At 49.3% G+C, this 26,488-nt stretch overlaps 1 protein-coding gene across 1 annotated transcript in view; it reads right to left on the bottom strand.

Annotated features, from left to right (window-relative positions):
- ASIC2 (acid sensing ion channel subunit 2) overlaps positions 1-20,858 on the bottom strand; it is a 1,227,754-nt gene extending 1,206,896 nt beyond the window's left edge. The window contains exon 1 of the mRNA XM_018064239.1: positions 20,041-20,858. Coding sequence (XP_017919728.1) covers positions 20,041-20,595 — 555 coding nt within the window. The 5' untranslated portion in view covers positions 20,596-20,858. The remainder of the gene's footprint in view (positions 1-20,040) is intronic.

Genomic DNA, 26,488 nt, shown 5'->3' with positions numbered 1-26,488 from the left:
GCGTGGATCCCTACCAACCTGCCCTCTCCCCTCCCACCCAGTTATTACAGCAGTTATTACATCAATTCTATCCTCTGGAAACTGGTAATTAAAGGACAAGAGTAAGCATTTATCCTGCCTTCATAGGAAGAACTCTGGTTGATCCCCAGCTGATGAGGGAAAGCTCTTCTTTACAACAGAATGTCAGCCAATAAATGTGGAAAGAATTGAGAAATCACAATTTTGCAAACTCTAATGAAGCTGTTAATTCAGGTTCAAACATGAGCGTAAATACAATATTAACAGGGTATCAGAGTATGATCCCACAGATGATGGCAGATGATTTGATGATGGGAAGAGACGTAAGGGAGAGACCCACCAGTTGCTACCTTAACCAAGGGACCAAAACTAGCATCTCTAAGAATGGGACCATCACAGAGTAAGCTCCTCCTGCTATGATGCAGTGCAAAGTACACAGCTTCATCCACGAAGTTCTCCGCCAAAAACATTAACCTCGAACCTCATCAGCTCCTTAAACCCGACTCTGAGTTTATAAGGAATACAGAGAAGGGAGGAGTAGGTTAAGTGAAACCACAAGGAACTAATCAGATAGATTCATAATACAAGATTACTGTACGGGACCGCTTTGTTTGGATTTGTTTTCTTCCAAAAGTCAATACTAGAGGAAGTGTGAATAGGAGCATTATTCATAATCAGAAAAAAAAAAATGGAAACAGCTCAAAGGATGAAGAGATAAATAAAATGTGACATATCCATATAATGAAACATTTTGGGGACTACAAGGAAATGAAGTACTGATACAGGCCACAGCAGGGATGGACCCTGGAAACACTATGCTCCACAAAAGAAGCCTGTCACAACAGAAATATGAGCTAGCATGTGATTGCATTAGCACGAAATATCCAAGATGGACAAATCTGCAGAGACAGAGAGTAGAGGAACTAGACTGAGAGAGTTTGGCGGGAGGGGAGATAACAGCTAATGGATCCAGTTTCTTTCAGGGGTAATGAAAATGTTCCAAAATTCACTCTTCTGTGGATGCACTAAATCACTGAGTTTTATACTTTATATGGGTTAATTATATGAAATAAGAATTGCATCTCAATAAAACTGTTGAAAAAAAACTGTGTATATGTATGTTATGTTATATTGGGAGGAGCATTGATTGAAGAAACAATAATAATATGCAATACCTGAATCTTGATTGCCTTTTCAGTGGAGGCTGAAGTTTTAAAGTTAACAAGCTGTACAAATGTTTTGGGGACAACTGAGGAACCCTGAATAAGAATGGAAGGCAGCCTGGTAGCACCAGAGCACATAGCAGGGGAGCATTGGGGAGAGGCAGAAAGTCAGCCCAGCAGGGACTGGGCCCTTGTGTGGAGACACCCAAGCAGATTAGCAGTCTGGAGGAATATGAAAATAGTCTCCATTCAACAGAATAGAGCAAATAAATAAGATCATGGGAGGCAGATTTCCTCCCTGCAGGAAAAAAACGAAAGATCACTATGGAAAGGGCAAAAACTTAGAATGAATTCATGGTGTTAGATTAAAACTGGAAGCATCTATGTGAACTGGTGGTTCAATAGAGATGCAAATATGCAGGTAAATTTCCTAGTTTTGTCCACTGGGAGGGCCCAGACAGTGACAATGTAGTAGTAATGAGCATATCCAGCACCCAGATCTTGGTTGTGAATACCATTTCCCACTAAAAGATATCAGGATTCACTGGAAAAGTAGCTAGTTACAGGACTGAGGGAGGAAAAAGAAACGAGCCTTCTTGTTGGACCAGAAATTTTAAACATGTGCAAGGGATCCAGGGAAATGTCAAAAAGGAAACAGATATCAGCTTGAAAGGGTTTCCAAATATGGGAGATTTTGAGTTTCAAAATAATGATATTAACAGATGAGAACCCATTGAATAAAACAGAAATCGGGGCCTCTACTGAAATAAAATAAATGAATAAGAAAGGGAAACTAGAAAGCTCTTCTGTATTTTAGAAAGCCAACTAATAAATGTAGATGGAAAGATGGAATTAGAAAATCACCATTTGGCAAGCATGATTGTAATAATTCAGGCAAGAAAAATCGATGGATGATAAAACCAGAGGGTGAAAGAGGGAGGAGAAATGGGGTTTTACATAGTCTCAGAGCCTCTCCCTGGAAGACACCACGTTAATCAAGTGATAAAAGTTAACACTGTAAGTATTGGGACAAATAAGTTATCATGTGCCTCCAGATAGAATGCAGTGAGAATTCTGCCCCCATCCTGTGAAATTCAGTGATCTTACCTCATAGCTTAGTGGGTAAAGAATCTGCCTGAAAGGCAGGAGACCCGGGTTTGACTCCTGTGTCGGGAAGATTCCTTGGAGAAGGAAATGGCAACTCACTCCAGTATTCTTGCCTGGAGAATTCCATGGACAGAGGAGCCTGGTGAGCTACAGTCCATGGGGTGGCAAGAGTCAGACACGACATAGTGACTAAACCACCCACCTGTGAAATTCAGCCCCAAACTCATTACCTGGATTTAATCAGGAGGGAACATCGGACAAACCCAAACTGAAAGTCATTTGGCAACATGACTAGCCTTGAATTATTTTTTTTTAAGTCAAGGTCATGAAGGTCAGGAAGAAACTGAGAAGCAGTTCCAGAATAAAGGAGACTCAGAAGATCTGACAACCGAAAGCCTCCCGGGAGGGATCCTTTGGCCAAAGAGGACATCTCTGGGACAGAAAAGGATACACAGGCATCCTTTGCATTAGTCTTGTATATATATAAACACATTTTAAGTTGTCTTGAAGGGCAAAAAAGAAAAAGAAATTACACATATGATCTCCTCTTGGAAGATTTTTAGAGCCTACACTGTGTTGCCTTGTGTAAACTTTGGTTGTTTTCACGGAATCTGTTTACTGCTCCCCTCCGGGCTATGAGCTCCTTGACCTTCTGAACCAGGCCTTGTGTGTGTGTGTGTGTGTGTGTGTGTCACTCAGTCATGTCCAACTCTCTGTGACCCCATGGACTGTAGCCTGCCAGGCTCCTCTGTCCATGGAATTCTTCAGGCAAGAATACTGGAGTCGGTTGCCATGTCCTTCTCCAGAACCAAGCCTTATGCATTTCCATTTCTTTAGCGCTTAGCCCAGAGCATAGGGAGCACTCTGTCGATGTTGGTTGAACCAGTGCCCTGGGTAACTCACAACCCGTGAGACTGGCTAGTGTATCTCTGGACATATGCAGCTGTGCGTGTACAGTAGCTCAGTCATGTCCAACTCTTCATGACCCTATGGACTGCAGCCCTCCAGACTCCTCTGTCCATGGAATCTTCCAGGCAAGAATACAGGAGTGGGTTGCCACTTCCTACTGCAGGGGAATCTCTGGGACCCAGGCATCGAACCCAAGTCTCTTATGTCCTACTGAGTTGGCAGGTGGGTTCTTTATCACTGCGCCACCTGGGAAACCCCCCTGGGCATACTGACTGTTGGTAAATTCCTCCAGATATGAAGCTGGAATACACCTCTCTGCAAACCCAGAGCATGTCTTCCCTACAGCAATGAGCTATGTTTTGTGGAACAGTGTCCTGCTTCCGAGGGGCACACTGCCTGATACCACAGACTCCAAGGAGCCGCCTTCTTGCCTCATTGCTTTGCAGGAGAACAACGGTCCCTGTTTGTTTAATCCCAGTCCATTGTGGCAGCCTTGACTGCACAGAGCTCACTTGTGATTCATGCGAATGTCACTTGAGCTCCCAGAGGTTTGCAGCCATAATTCAACATTTGTTAATAGCCACTTAGAATGTCCCTGAAATAGCTAACAGGCCCAGGGGATAAAAGGTGTTCTGCTAAGAAATCATTCTAGGAAGACAGAAGCAGCCTTGGCCCCAACTTTAGAAAACACTGTTATTTCCAGTTCATGGAGATGCTTCTCTCTCACTGGCCACCTTCTCACACTTTTAGAGGGGTGGACATCTCTCAGGGCCGTCAAGGAGAAAGCAGGACCTAAAATTCCCTACACCATCATGGTGGACATGCTAAAACATCCAACCAACACAGCTCCCGCTCCAGAGAAAGGTCCCTCTATCATCATAGCCAACGGAGGAGAATACAAAAGAGAACCCAGTCCAGACAATCTCAGGAGAAAGCCGCCAGCTCAAAAAACAGAAATGAGGGAATATAAAAATGTTATACTGAATTAGAAGCCGAAAAAGTGGTGAATAGATGGAGATGTAAAGACGGAGGAGGGCCCAGTTCACAGTTGGGCTCTATCATGCTGCATGGTTTACAAGTTACTTAATTTTCCCCAAATTGGACTGAATATCTTACCCAAGGTCATCTAACTGATACAGGAAGTCCCCTACATACGAACGAGTTCTGTTCCAAGAGCACGTTTGTAAGTCAAACTTGTTTGTAAATCCAGCAAAATTAGCCTAGGTACCCAACTAACCCTGGAGGAGGGCATGGCAACCCACTCCAGTATTCTTGCCTGGAGAATCCCCAAGGACACAGGAGCCTGGAGGGCTACCATTTGTGGGGTCACAAAGAGTTGGATGCAACTGAGCAGCTAAGCACAGTTCACCCAACTAACACAGTTGCCTACTGTACCATGATAAGTTTAGAATATGCTCACATCTTTGAAAGTTCAAAACTCGAAATTTCTTCTGTTAAAGACTTACAGTCTATGATTATAAAATTTAAGTCAAGGCCATCTCACTCCATGGCCCCGGCTCTCAACCCCTGCGCCATCCTACCGCCTGCAACTCTGTTCAGAGCACAGGTGGACTGAACCTTCAGATTCAAGTCACAGATTCGGAGGCAGACGCTCTCAATGCCAAGCTCTCGCCACCTGGTTCCTTCAACATATCTGTTTCTCATAAAGTTACCATTTTGCCAGCTGTTGCTGTTTTGCAGTCCCCAGTCGGGTCTGACTCTTTGCGACCTCATGGACCGCAGCCCGCCAGGGCCCCCTGTCCCTCACCATCTCCTGGAGTTTGCCCAAGTTCATGTCCATTAAGTCAGTGATGCCATCCAACCTTTTCAAATGCCAGAGTCGAATTTAAAATGGGGAAGTGGAGGCAGAAAGAGCCAGCAAGGCGGAATCCCATGCACATTTGAAAATTGATGCTCATGTCCTAAGGTCAGACCCCAGAGGCCCCTAGTTAGCAATCTGAGAGGGACAGTAAGTGTCAGCCTGGCAAAAAAAGACGTCTTCACCTTCTCCACTTTCCTAAAGAGAGTGACATGGAATTCCTAGGTCTGTCCACCTGTCCATTCTTGAGCCGACAGACCAGGGAGGCAAAAATAAAGGATCTGAGGCAGATTTGCAGAGCTGGAAGATCAAGGAAACCGCAGATGTGTGTCTAGCTCTTAGGGGTGCCATGCTTCTGACAGGCAGGAATCACGGCAGCAGGATCCAAAGCCCACTTTCCCCGAAAAGGGAGCACTGATTTCACAGAGTTGATGCTCGGCGCCCTGGCTGTGCAACCAGTGAAACCAGCTGCACCAAGATGCATGACGTTAGCCCAGAATCCACCTGCTTGGTCATCAACCAAAAAGGTCTGGGGGGAGCCCCCTCTCAGAACCAGCCATTTGACTGCATCCGTGCTCCTCTTCCTCCTCTCAACCTGGAACTGGAGCTGGAAGGTCTTGTTCCAGAAAGTTGGAATATCCTCCTGCAGCACAAAACCGTCCTCTGGTGCAAACTATTATATGTAGGATGGATACACAAGGTCCTACAGTGCAGCACGAGAAACCATAGTCAAAATACTGTGATACAAACTGGGGCTCTGTAACAACCTGGAGGGGTGGGGAAGGGTGGGAGGTTCAGGAGGGAGGGGACGTACATACACCTACAGCTGATTCATGCTGATGTATGGCAGAAATCAAACCAATATTGTAAAGCAATTATCCTTCAGTGTAAAACAAACTTAATGGAGAAGGAAATGGCAATGCACTCCAGGATTCTTGCCTGGAATATTTCATGAACAGAGGAGCCTGGCAGGCCACAGTCCATGAGATCGCAGAGAGTCAGACACGACTGAGTGGCTGAGCACAGTATGGCTCTATACACATATTTATGTCATTGAATACACCCCACAGTGATCTGGGACTTAATGGGCTCCCTAGGTAAACATTTTTCCTAAAGGTGACAGCTGGTTTTTCATCTTTGTATCTTCAGCATCTAGCTCAGTGTCTAGCGCATAACAGGCATTCAATTTTTTTTAATGAAAATAAATAAACAAAATTTTAAAATCCTATGATAAGCCATAATGGAAAAGGCAAGAAAAAGAATGTATGTGTATATATGTGTGTGTATATATATATATATAGATGTATGTGTGTGTATGCTGCTGCTGCTAAGTTGCTTCAGTCGTGTCCGACTCTGTGCGACCCCACAGATGGCAGCCCACCAGGCTCCCCTGTCCCTGGGATTCTCCAGGCAAGAACACTGCAGTGGGTTGCCATTTCCTTCTCTAATGCATGAAAGCGAAAAGTGAAAGTGAAGTCACTGAGTCATGTCCAACTCTCAGCGACCCCAGGGACAACAGCCCACCAGGCTCCTCCGTTCATGGGATTTCCAGGCAAGAGTACTGGAGTGGGGTGCCACTGCCTTCTCTGATGTGTGTGTGTGTATATATATACATATGTATGAAAAGTAAATCACTGTGCTGTCCAGCAGAAATTAGCACAACATTGTAAATCAACTATACTTCAATAAAATTTTTTTAAAAAAGAAAAGAAACCCTCATTTGCCTTCAGTCATAGAGAGCTGGGCTGCCTTTGGCTCTTCTCTCAGTTTACCTGCACAAAGGTGAGGGATGCAGGCAAAAGATGGGGGGCTACATGGACAGCTGCACCCCCTGCACCCCACTCTCCTGCTCTCATTCAACCCTGGCAGCTGCCAGGCTCCTGGCTCCCTGAGCAAGATGCAAGAGTCATGGAGGAAGCTTCAGCCTAAATTTCAAGTCTTTTGAGCTGAAGACCCACAGATGAATAGCCTGACTTCACTCAGCCCAGCACAAACAAGCTCGATGTCCTCACGGAGACCCCCTAACGGGAATCAGAAGGCAGGAACTCTGATCCTCAAAGGTGCCGCTCTCTTGCTGAGTGACCCTGTGTCTGTCACTCAGCTTCTCCGAGCCTCACGTGTTCAACTCTGAAACAGATGCACTGTTACCTTTTCTGCTTTCAGAGTTACTGCGAGGACCAAACAGCATCTTAGGAAGCCTGGAGGACCTGGAGCCACAGTACCTGGTTCAAATACCACTTCCACCAATTCTTAGCTAAGTGACTTGAGGCTTGTCATTTAACCTTTCTCAGCCTCAAATTTTTTCCCTACCGAAAAAAAACAGAGTTGCAAATAGAGATTGAATCCCAGGTAAAGGACAGGATTTGAGATGTAGCATGCACTCAGAAAACATTAGCGATTATTAACGGGTTTTGTAAACCACATAGTTTTGATCAAATGAAAGGAATTCTATTTTTGACATATTCTGGGTGTCTCTAGTAGCTTAGAGCAGGATCTGGGTGCCTGGCTTGTTCACAGCCTCATCCCCATACTCTTGGAATTCACAAATATCAATGTGGATTTCCGCCCCCCCCCCACAAAAAAAAAAAAAAAATCCTTGGCTATCAGATCTCCTGTCAGTAAGCTTTATCTCCACCTCATCTTAGTAATAATAAAAATAACACCAGCAACAAAATACTGACATTCTACATCTGGCCAGAAGCTCGAAGCTTTGCTTCTATTCTTTCATTCACGCAGCACACCATCCTATATAGTAAGTATCAGTATAATTAGTATTTAATGCATGAGGAAACAGAGACGTAACTTGCACAAGGTCATTACTAAGATTCGTTCTTTTAAGTCAGAGAACAGTTCACTTCTGACAACAAGCGGTGGGTTTTTCCCTCATACGGAGCAATTCTGATCCTAACTACCCAGAGTCAGGGCAAACCCCAGTGATTAAAGGTTCAGACCCATAAGACGGTCCCCAGTTCAGATGCCAGTCCCCAAGACACTTGTACTTCATATCAGCTGACTATACATCAGGGTTCCCATGACCCACTCCTCGGGCTTGATAATTTGCTAGAATGGCCTCCAGTTCTCAGGAAAAGTTCATTTACTCTCGCTGGTGTATTTTAGAGAACACAACTCCAGAACAGATAGAAGAGAACCTTAGGACAGGGGATAGCATAAGGGGAACTGAGCTTCCGCCCTTTCCCTGGGTATGCCAACCCCCGCAGCACCTCCATGTGTTCACCAGCCCAGAAGTTCTCTGAACCCCTTCATTCAGAGGTTCTTATGGAGAGGTCCCATTACATAGGCGGGACTGATTAAACCATTGGCCACTGGTGATTAGCTCAGTTTCCAACCTTCTAATCACATGACTGATGGAAACCAGACCCCATCCTGAAGCCATCCAGGTGGCCAGCAAGATTTACTTCTTTAGCATAAACTCGGGTCTGGTTGAAACGGCCTTATTAGGAATAACAAGAGAGACTTCTCTAGCAGTCCGGCGGTTAAGACTTCATCCTCTAATATAGAGGGTGAGGGTTGAATCCCTGGTCAAAGAGCTAAAATCACACGTGCCTCTCGGCCAAAAAGCCAAAACATGAAACAGAAGCAATATTGTAACAAATTCAATAAAGGCTTTAAAACAATTTTTTAAAAATACTCCTCTCACCCAACCCCTCCAGATATTCCAAAGGTTTTCAATCTCTTGTACCAGGAACCAGCAAATGAAGACCAAATATGCCCCTCTTATAAATCAAAAAATCATAGCTATGCAAGCCTGGAGCCCACACTTATCAGGCACTGAAATCCACAGTTGGCTAAAATATCTCATTCTATAATTACCTCTGGGGCCAGTACCCCTACATCCTCCCCACACTTGCCATAACACCCAGGTACTCCCGGGCAAGGCATTCTCCCAGCCAGGTTAGCCTTTCAGCCTCTATAACTGGGGCTAGCCTAACCCCATCCATTCTGGAGGTACCCTTTGTAAATAATTTTCTTTACTTTTTTTTTTTTTTTATTTTTGGCTGTGCTGGGTCTTCACTGCTGTGTGGGTTTTTCTCTAGTTGCAGCAAGCAGGGAAGGCTTCCCGGTGTGGTGGCCTCTCTTGTCGTGGGGCAGAGGCTCGAGGGCTCACAAGCTTCAGTAATTGCAGCACATGAGCTCAGTAGTTGCTGCTCCAGGGCTCTAGAGCACAGGCTGAATAGTTATGATGTGCGGGCTTAGTTGTTCCTTGGCATGTGGGATCTTCCCAGACTAGGGATCGAACCCATGTCTCCTGCCTTGGCAGGTGGATTCTTTACCACTGAGCCTCCAGGGACGCCCTAGAGTAACCTTTAACTCAAGCACCTCTTTGTCTCTCCTGCCCCCCACCGGAAACCAGGCTAGGCCCAAACACATCCAAGATCTGCTTTCTGAGACTGGCACTGGTGCTCAGAACTGACGATGAATTGTCCTGGGAACTACTTGTCCGGAAGCCGCACAGACTTCCTTGGGGAGGCCAGATCATTTACCAGCCACTCCAAGCCCTGGGGACCACCATCCACACACATCCTCCTCTCTCTCTGGATGAACTGAGCCTCTTCTGTCTCCAAGGATTTTCTGGCAGCAGCATCCTTATTCCTCACTCTTGAAACTCTCAGCCTCAAAGCTACACGGTATTGGGTGTAGCAAGCTACATGTGCTGGCTTGTCTCTGTTATCGATTCCTCTCAAAGCCATCTGTCAGTGGCCCTCGCCTCTGACCCCAGATATCTGTTCCAAAAGGAAATAAATCAAAGATGCTCAGAGCTGAAAGTAACTGTAGAGGTCATTACATCCAACTCTTTACGTGACATTGATCCACCTCTATAGCATCACCAGTAAGCGATTGTGCGGCCTCAGCTAGAATGACAGGGGGTCCCAGGATGGCGCCTTCCAAGCAGCTGAAACCACCTCTGTGAATGACTTCCCACCCGTGGGTACCAGCACTGCCCTCTGGCCTCTCGAAGAGAAAACCTCATCTCTTTTCCCTAGGGGGACCTTCTAAGTGCATGAAGGTGGCAATCCCCTGGCCTTGGGTCACCTGCTTCCCTTTTCAGGCTAAACAGTTCTCAGTTCTTCTCTGCGCTCCTCATCACTCATGGTTTCTGTGACATATGAGGAGCATCACCCCTGGTCGGCCATACATTTCTCACTGCCTCCTACTTTACGGATGAGCCCGAGCCACTGCCAACATCAAAGGCAGCCGCCTCCTCCCTGTGGCCTGAAGCCAGACTGAGGCCCGTCCAGTGAAGGTTGGGAGGAGGGCAAGAAAGGGACGCTCTCAGAGGCAGCGGAACTGGGAAAGGACAAGAAGGGGGTGTTGGTAAAGGTGAGAGCTAGGGCGTGAGCAGCCTGAGGTGGGGGCGGCGGTGGGTGGGGGACTGGGGGTATGCGAGAGCTTCGAGAATAGGAATAGCTCAGTCCTTAGGGCACAGACAACTTTGGGAAGGGCTTTCCTTGGACAAAAAGTTCCAAAGAGGAATAAATAGCTGAGCCTAGAATAATGGATCCCAATCAGAGAGATGCTCATTTGAGTTATGAAAAGTCTCCCTTGGAAATTGTTACAGACCCAGAGATGGACACATCTAGAGAGACTGAGGCTTATAAGACTTTTATTTATTTATTTTTTACTTTACAATATTGTGTTGGTTTTGCCATACTTCAACATGAATCCGACGCCACGGGTTGAAATCGGTATTTCCTTCACTCCAAGCCAGACACAGGTTCACGTGCCTAAGTGATTCTCCATTTTGCCAAATAGATGGAGAAGCAAAAACGAATCAATACATAGGTTGGGTTCCCTAGCAGAGCTTGAGACAGGGTTCCTCATCCAGGTAATTTATTGAAGTGAAAGTGAAGTGAAGTCGCTCGGTCGTGTCTGACTCTTTGTGACCCCATGGACTGGAGCCTACCAGGCTCCTCGGTCCATGGAATTTTCCAGGCAAGAGTACTGGAGTGGATTGCCCTTTCCTTCTCCAGGGGATCTTCCCAGCCCAGGAATCGAACCCAGGTCTCCCGCATTGCTGACAGACGCTTTACCATCTGAGCCACCAGGGAAGACGATTGAAGGGCTGATGAACTCAGAAAAAGCCTAGAAGGGAGTGGAGGCACCAGGATAGGAAAGGACGAAGACGTAAGCAAAGTGGTGTTTTGGGGAGACGCGGAGCTCAGCCTGACCCCATGGAAAGCTCGGGAGCGTGATCTATAATTTCTGGGGTCTCGAGACGCCTGGCATTGTGAGCACCTGGGTCAGTCCGTTGCTGGCCCCTGGCTGCCCCCAGGCGGTGGGGAGGTGTATAACTTCTCAGCTATCTCCTAGACAGGCACTGCCAGCTGTCCAGGAACCAAGGGCGTCCTTCTGATCTCAGGGCAGATAGGAGCCATTGTCAGGAGCTGTGGCCCCAGCAGCAGGAGGGAGGGTCTGGATGGAGCATCTTACAGCGTCTTTCACAAACGCCCTTGCTAACCTGAACACAGACCCCTGCTCACAAGTCTAGGACCAGCGTGACGGAGACTCAGGCAGGCTAACCAACTGCAACCACACACAGGGCTCAAGGGTAGTTCTGACTGTAGGGTTCCGTGCCTCCCTGTTTCTGCTACAGCCACACAGCGTATCAGGGTATTTTTCCTTCCGTTGTGCAGCTCTATCTACATAACACAAATAAATAGATAAGCATATCTGGTTACTAAATAACATCCACTCCTTGCCTCCAAACATAAAATTGTAGTTTCAATGAACAAATGTGAGATCGGAAAATAAACTTTGATTGTGTTCTACTATATTAGGGTTCTACAAATTGGCACGTCCTTAGTAATCACCTACTGGAGTCTGCTCATCTTACAAGCGAAGAAACTGAGGCCCAGGAAAGCTAATTATCTTGCCCAAGGTTGGGTCAACTCCATCAACAGAAGTCAATAAATGCAGGCAAATACGTTCCTTCTGCGCTTCGTGCTTCATTTCTCCTGAATACAGATTTCCTTGGCCAGTGAGGTAATCGATAGGGAAGGGACCTGAGTCATGAGAAAATAAGTGCTGGGAGAGGGAGGCATGCGTTCACAACCAAAGGATGACCCTCTGCAGAATGTTCTTCTCAAATAAAGCCCATTCTGACAAACAGGCTCCTGTCACAGGCTTCCAGTAACCACTAAGCCCCATCTGTATGGACTGGCTTGAAGTCCATTGCAGGAGAGAATTATGATACATGGAATTTCAAATTTGCAGAGGTGATGAAGGCCATCAGTTTCAGGTTACAATAGATCATGGGTCAAATAGCCCTGCTGGTCAAGTTTGATATGGCCACCTTGCTCCATCAAACACAAACACTCCGACAAAAAAAGAGACAGCACACAGCACACTTTCAGATATCTCTAGACCCAGGTGACATATTTTTGTTCTGCTGGAGAAAATGGGATTACTTGGTTCTTTGAAATATGAACTGCTCTATGGGAACAATGCCTCTGACAACAAGTTTGGTGCTAAAAGCTACCAATTCAAAAAAAAATTAAAAATAAAAAAGCTACCAATTCAGTTGTGGGGGACTTTTTACATGGCATCCCATTTCAGTTCTTACTCTAGAAATTGGTAGCAAACTAGGTTTCAGAAACTTTATAGAAAATTGTCTAGAGTTCATCTCATCATTAAGGGAAAGGTTTTCTATAGAAAGGAAAAGTGAGCCACTGGAGCAAGGGGAAAGACCCCATTTCCAATTCAGTGAGCTCTCGGGCAGCCTTCTTCCGTCAGCAATTCTGGAGGTCTAAGAGCTCCCAGGGACAAAAGTGGAAACATAGAGGACCTAGGTACCAGCCCCGTGGCCTGATGCGGCCTTAGCCTTTCTTGGCAGGCAGATGGTTTGGATTATTGTAACATTCACTCCTAGTTAGTATCCCAGCCCTTCATCACATCAGAGAGAAGTCAACACAGCCCTGAAAGCTTTACTGCCAGAAAGACATGACCCAACACTCTGCAAACTAGAAGATCCCCACCAGAGGCTGGCGCCATGGAAAACCACCCGCTCAGCTGGGCAGAGGTTGCCTCTGCAAGAGCATGGTAAATATGCACAAGACTTCCAAGCAACTTCAGGAATAAGAGCTCTCATTTACTTTGCATCCAATGCAATGTATATGCGTGCATGCTAAGTCTCTGCAGTCGTGTGCGACCCCACGGACTGTAGCCCTCCAGGCTCTTCTGTCCATGGGACTCTCCAGGCACGAATACTGGAGTGGGTTGTCATACTCTCCTCCAGGGGATCTTCCCGACCCAGGGATCAAACCTACGTCTCTTAAATCTCCCGCATTGGCAGGCGGCTGCTTTACCACTAGCACCACCTGGGAAGCCCGATGCAATGCATACCATTTTGATATAGAGCCTAGAAACTTCCCAGGTTAGGGTAAGTCGGGGTCTATATACTGTGCTGAGGCAGGCAGAGATGACCAGGCAGGAGAACCTCATGGTCTTCACAGTCCACGGTCCTCATGGTCATGAGGAGGCTCTCATCCCAGAACGAGATTAAGCCTGTCAGAAGATCCAATTGGGGTTCAATAAACACACCTCTGGTTCAGTCCAGCAAACATAAAACACACAGGCCCAAGATGGCTTCAGGTAAATGCACAGCTGGGCTGTCAATAAAGGGCCATCAGAAAAGAGTAACTTAGACTAACCCTGGTGGCTCCATGGGGAAGAATCTGCCTGCCAACGCAGGAGACACAGATTCGAACTCTGACCCAGGAAGATTCCACATATTCTGGAGCAACTAAGGGCATGTGCCACAACTACCAAAAGCCACGTGCCTAGAGCCACTCGCCACAGCTATAGAGAGCAGCCCCGCTCGCCGCAACTACAGGAAAGCCCACGCAGCAACAAGAACCCAGTGCAGCCGGAAATAATAACAAATAAATGAAATTACTTTTAAAAAAGAGCAACTCCTGTTCAGTTGTGAACCTAAAACCCAAGGAAGCTGAGTTAAGAGAGGCTGGTACCTCTTTCTTTCACAAACTATCCCTGGATGCTCCTGGCAGATAAGACAAAATCTATCCCACCAAAGGGGTATTGCTCACACCCACGGAGGCCCATCTGTAGATTTTATTTTTACACTACATGGACCTTTGAAGGGATTTCTAACCCTCTGGCTACTACCCAGGGGACCCAGGGAGAAGAAGGCAAGCAGACACGGGCTGAGTGTATACTGCATGCCAGACCAGTCATCAGATGTACAGACGAGTGAACCCAGGCCTGACCAAATGGAGTTACTCCCCAAACACCAAAATAATACATGCGATTATATCTAAGACACTATTATGGGCAAAGTTTTCTTCTTTATTCTTTCCCACACTTCCCAAGTTTTCTTCAATGAGCATGGATTGTTTCTATAATCAGAAAGTGTTTTATTAAAATAATAACAATAAGGAGACAAGTCATCTCAATGCAGAGGGAATCCCGGGTACCTACACTGTAAAGGGAAGCCCCAAATGGCCATTTTTCAGTTGATATCAGAGTCACCTTACATTTGAAAAGCTGCAAACCCGCTTCACACACTCTGATGACACATTGGAAGAGCTTTCCATCTGATAAGCAGTTCTAAGTCCTGAAAATATAAAATTAGGGGAAAAAAATCATGTCTTACAGGAAGGAGAGACTGAAATGGACAATGTATAAAAATTATCAGTGGTTAAAGAATGCAAGTATTAAATTAAATCTTCTCCAAGGTCCCTTTCAGCCTAAACACTTCATGATTCTAATGCAAGGGAAAGCACCCATAATGACTATTCTATCAGAGGAGTATGCCAAAGGCTGTCTAGAAGACAAGGGAGGAAGAGATTAATTTAGATTATGATATGGGGACAGGGGTTGGCAGTGGTTTCCCAGAGAAGGCCACAGAGATATTAGAGCTGGGTTTAAAGGATGAGTAGGATTTAAACAAATAGACATAGAGAGAGGTGAGAGATGTAAAGAAGATAGGCCCATGAGCAAAGGATGTGGGATCAGTTCAGGAAACAGCAAGGAACTAAAAACAAAAAACAAAAAACAGCTTTCCTGGGTATTTACTGTGGGCAGGCCCTGTATTCAGCATGACAGATGCAGAGAAAGTGTTTGATGAGACAAGATTCCTGCTCTCAATCAAGCCCCCCAATCCAGAGGGGTAAGAAATGGGCCATAAGCTCTCTGCTGGCAAAGATCTGGTCTAGCACCATCCCTGCTACACGGGAGGTGCTCTGTTTGATTAACAAAGGAATGGATGTGCTAGACACTCACGGGACACACTGGAGAGAAGACGCCTGCCTGGTACCCAGGCCGCTCGACTCCCATCAGGAGTCAGGGGGGAAGCACAAGCTTCCTGGGCTAAGGTTAGGGGCATGAGCTAGACATGGAAGCCAAGCTGGTGGGTAAGGAGGGTGTTCAGGTAGCAGAACTGATACGGACATACTGTGAAAAGGGAACGCTTGACCCGTTACGAGAGTGAAGAATCCCACAAACACAGCCGTTGCCCATGATCTAAAGCTGTTAGTGAGTCACAGTGTGGAAGAGTGGGCAGGGCCCTGGCCTGGAGTCATGAGAGCCAGCATCCAGCCAAGGCTCAGGCAACACTCCCATGGGATGCTGAACAAAGCAAGGGGCCTGCCCTTGTACCAAGCGTCTGCTCCGCGCTAGCTCTCAGCATCCTTGGCCTCCCTAATCAGTACAACGACTCTGAGTGGCAGGTATTATTGGTTTTAATTAGAGATGGAGAGAGTATAGTTAAGAAATTTGCCTTACACAAATTACAGATTATACAGGGAAGAGGGGGTACGGTTGGAATTGAACTCAGATCTCTCCCCAAAGGCCCCATTCTTCACACACCTGCTCCTCTTGTGATAAGGAGTAATAAGATTAACTATGGACCCACCGACCTGGGGCAAGAATTCCAAATATATGAGCTTGCTAAACCCTTCCCAACCCCTCTCTCTAAGGCCATGTGATGTGGATGACTAAGAGTCAGAGAATTGCCTCTAACAAGATGCCATTGTGGAGGGACCTTTCTTTCAATACAAAAAGAAAGAAATGCCTTTCCTAAGAAATGTCAGGTTTAAAGTACACGCACGCACGCACGCACGCACACACACACACACACACACACACACACACTAAGGGAATCAGGTTAAAAATGCAAACTGGGGGGTCATTTGCATTCCTGAACTTGGAGGCAGATGGACCCCAATGTGATAAGCAGAAAAAAGACGTGAAACCATCACGTGCTAGTTACAAGCAGTGGGATTGCCACCTGTCAGCAACAGTTAGCTGCTGAATCCAGCTGTGACCTCCACTCTAAGAAACCCCATCCCTGCGATGCTAGGCTTTCACCCAGGGCTCCATACAGAGAAAGTAGCAACCTCCTCACTACCGTGACAGCAGTACTCATCAACGGACTCTTCTGGTGGGCTGCAAACAGGGCAAGCAGCCTGGACAATAAAAACCTTCCTACTTATCTTGATAATAACCCTGCCTTACATCTGCATCATTGTCACAACACACAAAAGGACTTTCATATATACCGTCTCACATGATTCCTTCTCCCCTGTGAGTTACAAAGTCACCAGTTACAATCAGATGTTCCATGAGCAAGTCAGTGTCGAGAAGGGTACAAAACCCAACCTAGGGAATAAGCTTAAGAAATGATGGAGCTGGGATTCCAACTTAAGTCTTCCTACTTCTACTCTTAACTTCAGCTCATCCAGTCATGACCAGACAAACACCTCCATGGCGAGCCCTCTCACCCTTTCCTTCCACACTAGGTCAGCTGGGCAGGCTCTGCCAAGTAGATACTGTTGAATCAAAATGCTCCTCTTCTTTCCCAGGAAGGAAAAGTATGTACCCATCTGAAGTCAGATGGTCCTGCTGCTGCTGCTGCTGCTAAGTCGCTTCAGTCGTGTCCGACTCTGTGCTACCCCATAGACGGCAGCCTACCAGGCTCCTCCGTCCATGGGAGTTTCCAGGCAAGAGTACTGGAGTGGGTGCCATTGCCTTCTCCACAGATGGTGAGGGCTAGGTGAGGTCTAGGTGAGGGCTAAGAACATACCTGCCCAAGCATGGAGCACACCTGTTTACATGGCAATCAGAGTCCCACACACGGCTTCTGGGACTTTTAACCTCCGCTGACAGTCTTTCGCTCTGCTTGAATCATGGCTCGTTCGCTAATTAAAGGGTATTATGCACTTCATTGCTCACCAGCTAAGAACTTGGAATAAGGAAGCATCTGCAAAAGCATTAGCCCTGGAGATGGCACTAGGTGCGCTTTACAGAAAAAGAAAAACGGGAAAAATGATCCACCTGGGACAGTCCCTCCCCCACACTTTACTGGTCTACTAAGCCAGCCACAGCTCACAGAGAAGCTCACCCAGCATAGGACAAACCCAGGGAGAGTCCAGCAAATGAACCAAAAGGAGAGGGGTGCGGGGTACAGAGAATCAATGAGAGAGAAAGATGGTGAGCTGACTTCTCCCATAGCCACCTGTGAGGTCTCACACTCCTCTGGTACACCCCAGGCCAAGGACAAATACACCTGGACCCCAGACCAAGAGGCCAGGGAGACCAGGGTGAGTGGGAAGGATTAGCCTTCACTGCAAGGTCCTGGAGCAAACATGACATCATGGCCCACCCTTGGAGCCTGGCTGCTCATTGTGACCAATGGGCGAAACAGATCGGCGTCCCGCCTGGAGACTGCTCCAGGATTCCCGGAGTGGGTGCCCTTTCCGACACTCTCCTGCCCTATTGCACACAATTCAGCCCTGAGACCCATCCCCTTTTCAGTGCAGGGGGAAGACTGAGGGTCAGTCCAAAGACGGGCACTCAACCTAGGTCAGTCTTGAATCCGGTGAGGATGACAGATAATGAGATGTCACTTGGCATTTATTTCCACAGGCAGCTTCCCTATCGAAGTGAGAACCTGGCAAGGTCAAAGGCTCAGGTCAGGGTTTAAGGCCTGATCTTTGGCCTCTGGGGACCCCAGGGACCCAAATGACAGGCTGAGTATGAAACAGCAGCCGGGGATCAGAGAACCTTTACTTCTAAATGGAACTTGGTCATGAGTTGAGAGGAAGTCACTAGGTGGGCATGTGGTCATGTGGATGCTTGAGAGAACTTGGTCCTGAGGCTGCTACCCACCACGGTGGCTCTGATGCCACCCTCTCTCTCTCTCTCTGCATGTTCCATGCATGTTCAGGCAGACAGAGGAACAGCTGAGTGTGTGTCTGAGCTGCGTGGTGCAGTGGAGAAGCTGAGCGTTGCCACGGCACTAGAAAGCACGGGGTGGATACAATGATGGTTTCAGCCTCCAAGAATGAGGTTTTCCCCCCATCTCTCCCCAAGCCACCTAAGACATCATTTGTGCGTGACATGTTTTCGGATCCTGTTTGCTCCAATTTAGAAAGGCTTCCAGGACTGCTGATCCCTTCCCCCAGCTCAGACCCGCTTCCTCTTCGGCTTCCATATACCACAGCCTGATTCTGCTGGGCTCTTTTGCACAGTGTTTCAAACAAATCACACAGAACAGCTCCCCCAAGAAAGAGAGCTCTACAGGCAGCGAGCAGCAGTACCCTCTCCTTGCCCGCCCCCCAACACTCAAGCATTCTTGGCTTTTCTAGAGAAGACCAGAGACAGCCCACAGCAAGCACAGAGGCTATGGGCAGAGATTGGTTGTAGCGTTAAAAGAAACTCAGAGCAAGAGGCTGGTAAGGCAGAGGATCTGAGAGCAGGCGGGGAATGGATGTATCACAGAGCAAGGTAGGGCATGTCTTAATTAAGCAGAGGACCTCAGACGAGAGCTGACGACAGAGTCGGGTCTCTCTGCCATTTGCCACACCGAACTTATGACTGCAATGTGGCTCAAGGTTCTGAGACTCAAAAGCTCTAAGGCAGCTTTGGGAGAAGCAGCCACACTGGGCTTCCAGAGGGTCCCAAGGCCCCTGCTGTCCCAGGCCCTCCTGGGAGCAAGGAGCTGTCGGCAGCAGCATTCAGACCTGTGGTGCCAAGTTCTGCCCAGCCGCCCACTAATTAGGCAGACACAGCTCTCCTCCCATCCTTTCTCTGCCCCTCCAGGAAGCCCCTGCCTGAAAGGAAGCCACCTCCCCTCCGCTTTTGCTCTTTACTCAGCTCCACACTCCTCCTCCAGGCTTTGGCATCTCACCGCTGCTCGCCCCCTCCCCACACCACTCCTCTCGTCTCCACGTTGTTAAGCAATCATCATCATACAGATAGCAAACTGAGCCTCTGAGTTTCCAGCTGAAACTCCCAGACCAGCCAGCCTGCAATGCTTTGCCCTCGCAGGCATGTCACAGACCATCCTGCCTCCATCTGAACCCTCCTCTCTGGGCCAAGCACCCTGGACATCTCTTTGCTTTTGACCTGCCAGCAGACCAGACAGAGACCCTGGGGCCCCCGGCCTCGCGTCTCCTGACACGGAGCTCAGAATTCACACAGGAAAAGGCAGCAAAGAGACTTCCACACCTTTGCAGCATCACCTGCTCCAGCAAGCTCCCAAAGCCACTGGAACCAGCCAGGCTGCCTGGGGCCCCACACCCCCTTCTCTGGCAGCTTTAAGCTCCAGCCCAACCCACAGGATGCAGTGCCTGATGCTACTTCCGAGCAGAGAGAGAGAGGGGAGAAAAAAATGCCACCTCGTCAATGACAAGCTGTTCCAATCACACAGCTCAGACACCAAGGGCCCTGGACCACGGACCGCTCGGGCCTCCTCCCTTTGGGTGGGTGGAAGGCAACTCAGCACATCTGGTGGAGCCATCGCCCAAAGCCAGGCCCCCCGCTCGCCCTGCACATCCGGCCAGACAACAGTGCCCCATCCCAGCGGGCAGACGCCTCCTGCCAGTTCCAACAACTCTGGCCAACTCCCCTCTTGGCCTTCAACCTGAGGCACGGCTCTCCCTTCTGCTCCAAAGCACAGAGAGACCTCAAACCGAGCCAGAGTCCACCAGCGTGGCACTTCTCCAAAGGACCAAGCACAGAAAGGAGCTGATGCCAAGTACTCACGGTGGTGAAGTCCTGGTGGCCGCACTCCTGCCCCTTGAACTTGCAGTAGAGCATCATATCCTTCAGGTCATGGCCCACGCGGTGCAGGAACTCCCGCATGCTGAACTGCTTGGGTCTGTAGTGCTTGAAGTCGGCCTTCCGCTGCAGCGCCTCCAGCACCGTGGGGTCAGCCAGGTGTGGGTCGGGGATCTGCAGGTTGACATCCAGCAGCGCCAGCAGTTCCCCGGCGTGGTACAGGTCATTGGTGGTGAGCCTGGAGAAACGGAAGCCGTTGAGGTTGCAGAGGGTCACGGCCGGGAAGACCAGACTTTGGGCCACCACCTCGTCCACCTTGGTGACGTGCTGGTAAGAGAAGTAGTAGGACACCCTCTCCGAGCTCTCCACCAGCAGCAGGCCCAGGGAGCCCACGAAGGCCACGGCCCAGAGCACACGCCGGACGGTCAGCGGCCCATAGACGAAGATGTGGCGGATGCCGTGGAGGGTGGAGGTGTTGGCGAAGATCTGGATGCTAGAGGGCTGCAGGCTCCCCTCGCTGGGGCTCTCCTTGAGGTCCATGGGGACCCTGTGCAGTTCCGCAACTGGCTTCAGGTTGATCAGATTTCAGGGAAAGAGTTCCCAGTCCTCGGGGCTCTGCTTAAAGCTTGATGTTCAAGGGAGGGAAGGAAAAACCAGCATCAGGCAGGGCAGCACCACCGGAGTTTATCCTGAGAGCCCAGCCGCACGCTGCCAGGGGTGAGTGTTTATATATATATTAAAAAAAAAAACCCATTCAAACTCTAGCTCCTGATTTTTTCCAGGCGATAAGGAGGGCTGGTTTTATTTAGGGAGACACCAAGGTGATGTGGAAGAGATGTGGGTGGGAAGGGAGAGCTTAGCCAATGGAAATAAAGTCCTCCCCCCTACACACGCCACTAGAGACAAGATTAAAAGCGAGAGCGAGGGAGAAAATGCTTAAAACAAGTCGCTCAGCAGCTCGGAGCCTGTTAACCAGTGCATAATGCCCCGTGTTCAGCATCCTGGGGATGTCAGGGCAGCCACGCTGATGCACTGCAGGCGGGCGCAGCGGCCGAGCTTCAGGGGCCCCCGCCGCCGCCGCCGCCGCGGCCGCTCGGGTCCTCTCCTCCGCCCGTGCTGTTTTGGACTCCGGATCGCCTTTCTCGCCTCCGGCCTCTGTCCCTCCTCTCCTCTCGTCCTCCAGGCCCCCCTTTTATTGGGCAGAATTCCAAATGCCGGGCGGTCCGCGGCTCGCGCCTCCTCCTCGGAGAGTAGGCAGCGCGCGCGGCCGCGGAGAGGCAAGGACCAGGAGGCTGGGGGCTCCGGAAGGGGACTCGTCTGTCTCCCAACCCCGCCTGGCCACCCTCATCCCACCCCCCGCCAGGAAAAGCGAGGACCCGGAGGGCACCAAGAGAGCCGCCCTCCCTCACCCCCTCCACCAGCAGGCTGTTGGGATGGGGAGAGGGCCGTGGGGGCGGGGGCGAGGGCTGCTGGGGGCCCCAGGGGCCCGGTGAAAGTTTGGTTTTGGTCTGTTTTGGAGGGAGCAAGTGAGGACCTCTCCCCGCAGGGGGAGAACCAGCCCCCCTCCCCGGGAGGGAGAACGTGACAGCCGCCCCCTATAGGTGGCAGGAAGGTACCTTGATCAACTCCCAGGAGCCGGTATGGGGGTGGAGGCAGCAAGCCTTTGCACCAAGATCTGTTCCCAGGTCAGACCCAGCCTTGGGTCTTCAGACATAGAGATGCTGGAAGGTGGGAAAGGACGGGAGCCCTGGAAAACCCCTGATGCCTGCGGGAGGGGGACATTCCAGGGTACCAGGTGCCCCAGGCGCCCCTGGGAGACCACAGGCAGAGCAACAAGTAGCCTCCACCTCCGCAGAGATGTCAGGAGATTTTTGCATCTGAAAGAGAAAGACAGCTGGGGTTCCAGGTAGGACTGGCTGCCTTCCCTTGGGCTGTGTGTGTGTGTGTGTGTGTGTAGTTCTACCCCAGGATTTGCCAGATGGAAACACAGCTGGAGCTATAGATGGGAAAGAAAGATGGGGCTTCCAGCCACCTACCTCTTTTTTTTCCTGAAAATCCACTGGAAGTCAGCCCCTGCCAGCAGGTGGGTGTGGCTTGCCCAGTGCCAGGGATCAAAGGGCTGGAACCCAGAGAATCAGTGAGGCTAAATCCCCTTCAGGAGGAAAGGAACAGAAAGTTCCAGTGGCCAACCCTATGCACACCGCCAAGCTGGGGCAGAGCCGCATGGAGATGCCGTGTGGAGCAGCCTGATGTCCCCAGGGTATGCCCAGCTTAAATAGCACTCCTTGAGAAGAAGGCAGTTTAGGGAGCGTCGCTCTTGGTTTGTATCTACTTCGAAATATTTCTCCATCCCATCTGCCCTCTCGCTTAACCAGATCCAAGCTGGGAACAGAGTCTGGATGAGCACTGAGGCAACACATGGCATTAAATCGGCGGTTTATCGATCCTGGGAGCTTAAAGAACAGAATCATCCCAAATAAGGACAAATGACAGAGGCCAGTTAACTTCATGCATGTGTCAGCCCAAAGGTTCCCAGTTCCTGCCTCAAGCTGCCGAGGTGGGGGCAGGGCTTCAAAACAGGGAGTGCCAAGACTAATGAAGAATCTATCATAGGCTTTCCTGGTGGTCCAGTCGTTAAGAATCTGCCTATCAATGCAGGCGACATGGGTTCGATCCCTGATCCGGGAAGACCCCATGTCCCACACGGCAACTAAGCCCATGTGCCACAACTCCTGAGTCCGTGTGACCCAGAGCCTGCGCTCAGCAATAAAGAGTAGTCACTGCAATGAAAGGCTGTGCACCGCCACTAGAGAGTATCCCTGACTTGCCACGACTAGAGAAAGCCTTCACACAGCAACGAAGACCCAGCACAGCTGAAAATAGCTGAATTAATTTTTTTTAAAAATAATCTGTTGTGTGTCAGGACTGGACAAGGATGTCATATCATTTCACTTAATGCTTTCAACCGCCTTGACAGGTGTGTGTTATTACCCCATATATACACACAGAAGAGTAAAGTCACACAACTCATGAGTGCCCAAGCAGGATTTGAACTCAGGCTTTAGCCTCCAAAACATGAGCTCAAAGGCATAGTCAAAACATGTCTTCCCAAATTTAGGAAGAGGACAAGCATTTTTACTCCACTTTGGTAGCTCAGCTGGTAAAGAATCCACCTGCATGCAGGACACCCTGGATCGATTCCTGGGTCGGGAAGATTCCCTGGAGAAGGGATAGGCTACCCGCTCCCATATTCTTGGGCTTCCCCGGTGGCTCAGCTGGTAAAGAATCCGCCTGCAATGCGGGAGACCTGGGTTTGATCTCTGGGTTGGGAAGATCCCCTGGAGAAAGGAAAGGCTACCCACTTCAGTATTCTGGCCTGGAGAATTCCATGAACTGTATAGTCCATGGGGTCACAAAGTGTCGGACATGACTGAGCGACTTTCACTTCCCCCATTTTACACACACACACACACACACACACACACACACACACACAAACTCACCTTGTGCTACATGCCGACCAGCTCCTCCTCCACAGACGTGAAGCAGCCCCCCTCTTCCTCTCCACCAAGCCAGGCCCGTTTCGGCCATGATGTTCATAGCGCCAGGCCCTCCTCCTCCAGGACTACCTCCTGATGCACCTCTGCAGTCTTTGGCTCATTAGCCTGTTCAACAAGCCTGTGGATCACTGACTCCATATCAGACACTCCGTTGGTTTGGGGTAAACAGAGAGGAATGGAATATACTTCCCATCCTTGATAATTCAGGGTTCCACAGGCTGGAGGCAGTGTTCATTCGCAAGCTGATCCCATACATGCGGGCAGGGAGAGACGGAAGAAAGAGGCAGCCGCTGCAGACTGGTTGGTGACAGGTTTAAAAAGCAAGAGAACTTACACACAGTCTCAGGTGCTGCCGGAGGAGTAGGTCTCTGCACCAAGCTTTAGAAGCTGAAATGGAAGCCTTAGAGGCTTTCTTGGTGGCTCAGTGGTAAAGAATCCGTCTGCCAATGCGAAAGATACAGGTTCAACCCCTGGGTCGGGAAGATCCCCTGGAGAAGGAAGAGGCAACCCGCTCCACTGTTCTTGCCTGGAAAATTCCATAGACAGAGGAGCCTGGCGGGCTGCAGTCTGTGAGGTCACAAAGAGTCAGACCCGACTGAGCAACTAAAGAACAACAACAGTTAATCGGCCTTAACTGGGCTCGGGAAGACAGACCATCCAGATGGTCTCAGCCCCACCTTACTCTCTCAAGGCTGTGTCCTGAGGCACCTTCTAGCCCAGGAAATGTACACGCACAATCCAAAGGCAGGGAAGAAGTGAGGAGACTGATTGCCCCAGACCCGTCCTCTTGATGACCTTTCCTAGGATTCCACCCCTCGTGACCTGCTCTATTTCACACGTGCAGCCCCCTCCTTGGAAACGTTCCCTGAAAGGTCAGCCCAGGTTTCACTCGCACGAAGCTCGTTGGATGGTTTTCTGGCTACATTGGAGGCAGATGCCTCACCTACAATTCAGGTGCATGCAAGAGAAAACATAAGACAATCATTCCCAAATCAATTTTTTTCCACCCAGAGCCCCATGATTTGAACCACTGTTTTATAAGCCCCCCTATACTTTAGCCACCTGATGCAAAGAGCCAATGTATTGGAAAAGACCCTGACACTGGGAAAGACTGAGGGCAGGAGGAAAAGGGGATGACAGAGGATGAGATGGTTGGATGGCATCACGGATTCAATGGACGTGAATTTGAGCAAACTCAGGGAGATAGTGAAGGACAGGGAAGCCTGGTGTGGTGCAGTCCATGAGGTTGCAAAGAGTCAGACAAAACTGAGCAACTGAACAACAACAATAATAGGCTGAGGGTAGGCTCATTCAGGGCATCCATTTGTGTCCTTGTGTTATTTAATAAAAATAGCAGATTAGCAGACAGAAGACTCACCAGGTATGAACGCACAACATTCTGCTTGGCTAATGGCCCATGTGTCTCCTGCGAGGCAGCGTCGTTGTCCAAGGCCATCCTATGTTGGAGAAGAGCTTTTCTAATTGAGAATGTCAGGGTTCAAGAAGGACAGGCTTTGTGGGCTTTCATTCAGGGCTTCCCAGGGGAGTTTAGTAAGGGCCTCTGTGTGTGCTTTGGTGCGGACGGGACAAAGACGGCGGGCAAATGATGGCACCATGGGAATCAGAATGTGTGCCCCTGGCCTCGAGGAGAGGAAGGCGGCAGCTTCAGGAACTTGACCTGGTTGGGTATGCTGTACTTCTTGGCTGGGGGAGGCAGCACTGTTGAGTGTGAAGAGATGAACTGGGGGTGAGACAGGCCAGGCCAGGACCGCACCTGCTCCCCTTAAAGGTGCATGTTCATCTCAGGTCTAGCTGGTTTCCGCAGGCCCAGGTTGCAACAGGATGGTGGGATCCCAGTGGAGACTCCTCCTCAACCAGAAGTGTAAAGCAACTCACCCAGCCCAGTGGGACGTCCCATGGCAAATTCCAGTGGATGAAGCCTCTCCCAGGCCTGACTTGGTGTTCTCAGCAGCACAGCAGGCTGATCCACAGTGAGAGTCCAGGCAGTGGTTGTCTCCCACCATTTCCACACGTTTACAGGATCAGGTGCCCAGCATATGCAGCCATAGGCCCCTACCCAGCCAAGCTTTACCTGCTAGTAGTTTAATCTGCTGCTTTCATATCCCAGTTTCCCCTTCTACCGCCCCTGCTGCTTACAGGATATAAGGAAGAAGGAACCTCCGGTCACTGTCATTTTTTTTTTTTTTTTGCCCCATCTTGAACATCATGACCTTTGCAATATGACCTCCATCACTATCTAGTCAATGACAGTATCCACCCATGGTGCTCCGCCTTTCTAAGCCCCCCAGGGGTGGCAGCCGGGTTTGCACAGTCCCAGGGGATGGCTTGGGTTAACCAGACTCAGTGTCCACACAAACCAGGGCATATTGAGAACCCTCACTCAGCAGGAGGAGGCAAATAATAATCAATTTGCCAATCTCTCACCAGTAGGTATGCCAGTGGACAGCCCACCACCCTCCCCTGGTAGTTGCCTTGAGCATTGTTTAGAACACACAGGACTTGCTGTTACCACATTAACCGAGTCACTGTCTATCAGGGGCCACCTGGTGTCCTTGGCAACACACCCTCCTGCCCAAGTACCATGTGTCCACACCTCCCATGGGATGCATAGGGTCATCAGCTGTGTCCACTGAAGGGTCACTTGCCATGGCTCATTCATACCCAGGCTAGAGCATCGGCTTCCACTCATGGCAACGTGAGATGAGATGTGGAAACAGTGAGCATTGCCTCCGTCTCTAACAGGTGAACCCAAATATCTTTCCACCTATCCTGACTCCACAAGGGCTTATCCGTGATCATCCAGTCTCAGCTTCCCATTGTCCAAGCCTTAGAATAGAACCCTTTAAAAAAAA

This window comes from Capra hircus, chromosome 19 (genome assembly GCF_001704415.2).
Source record: "Capra hircus breed San Clemente chromosome 19, ASM170441v1, whole genome shotgun sequence".
In the NCBI taxonomy this organism is placed as follows: domain Eukaryota; kingdom Metazoa; phylum Chordata; class Mammalia; order Artiodactyla; family Bovidae; genus Capra; species Capra hircus.
This window is presented reverse-complemented; position numbering and strand designations above follow the sequence as displayed.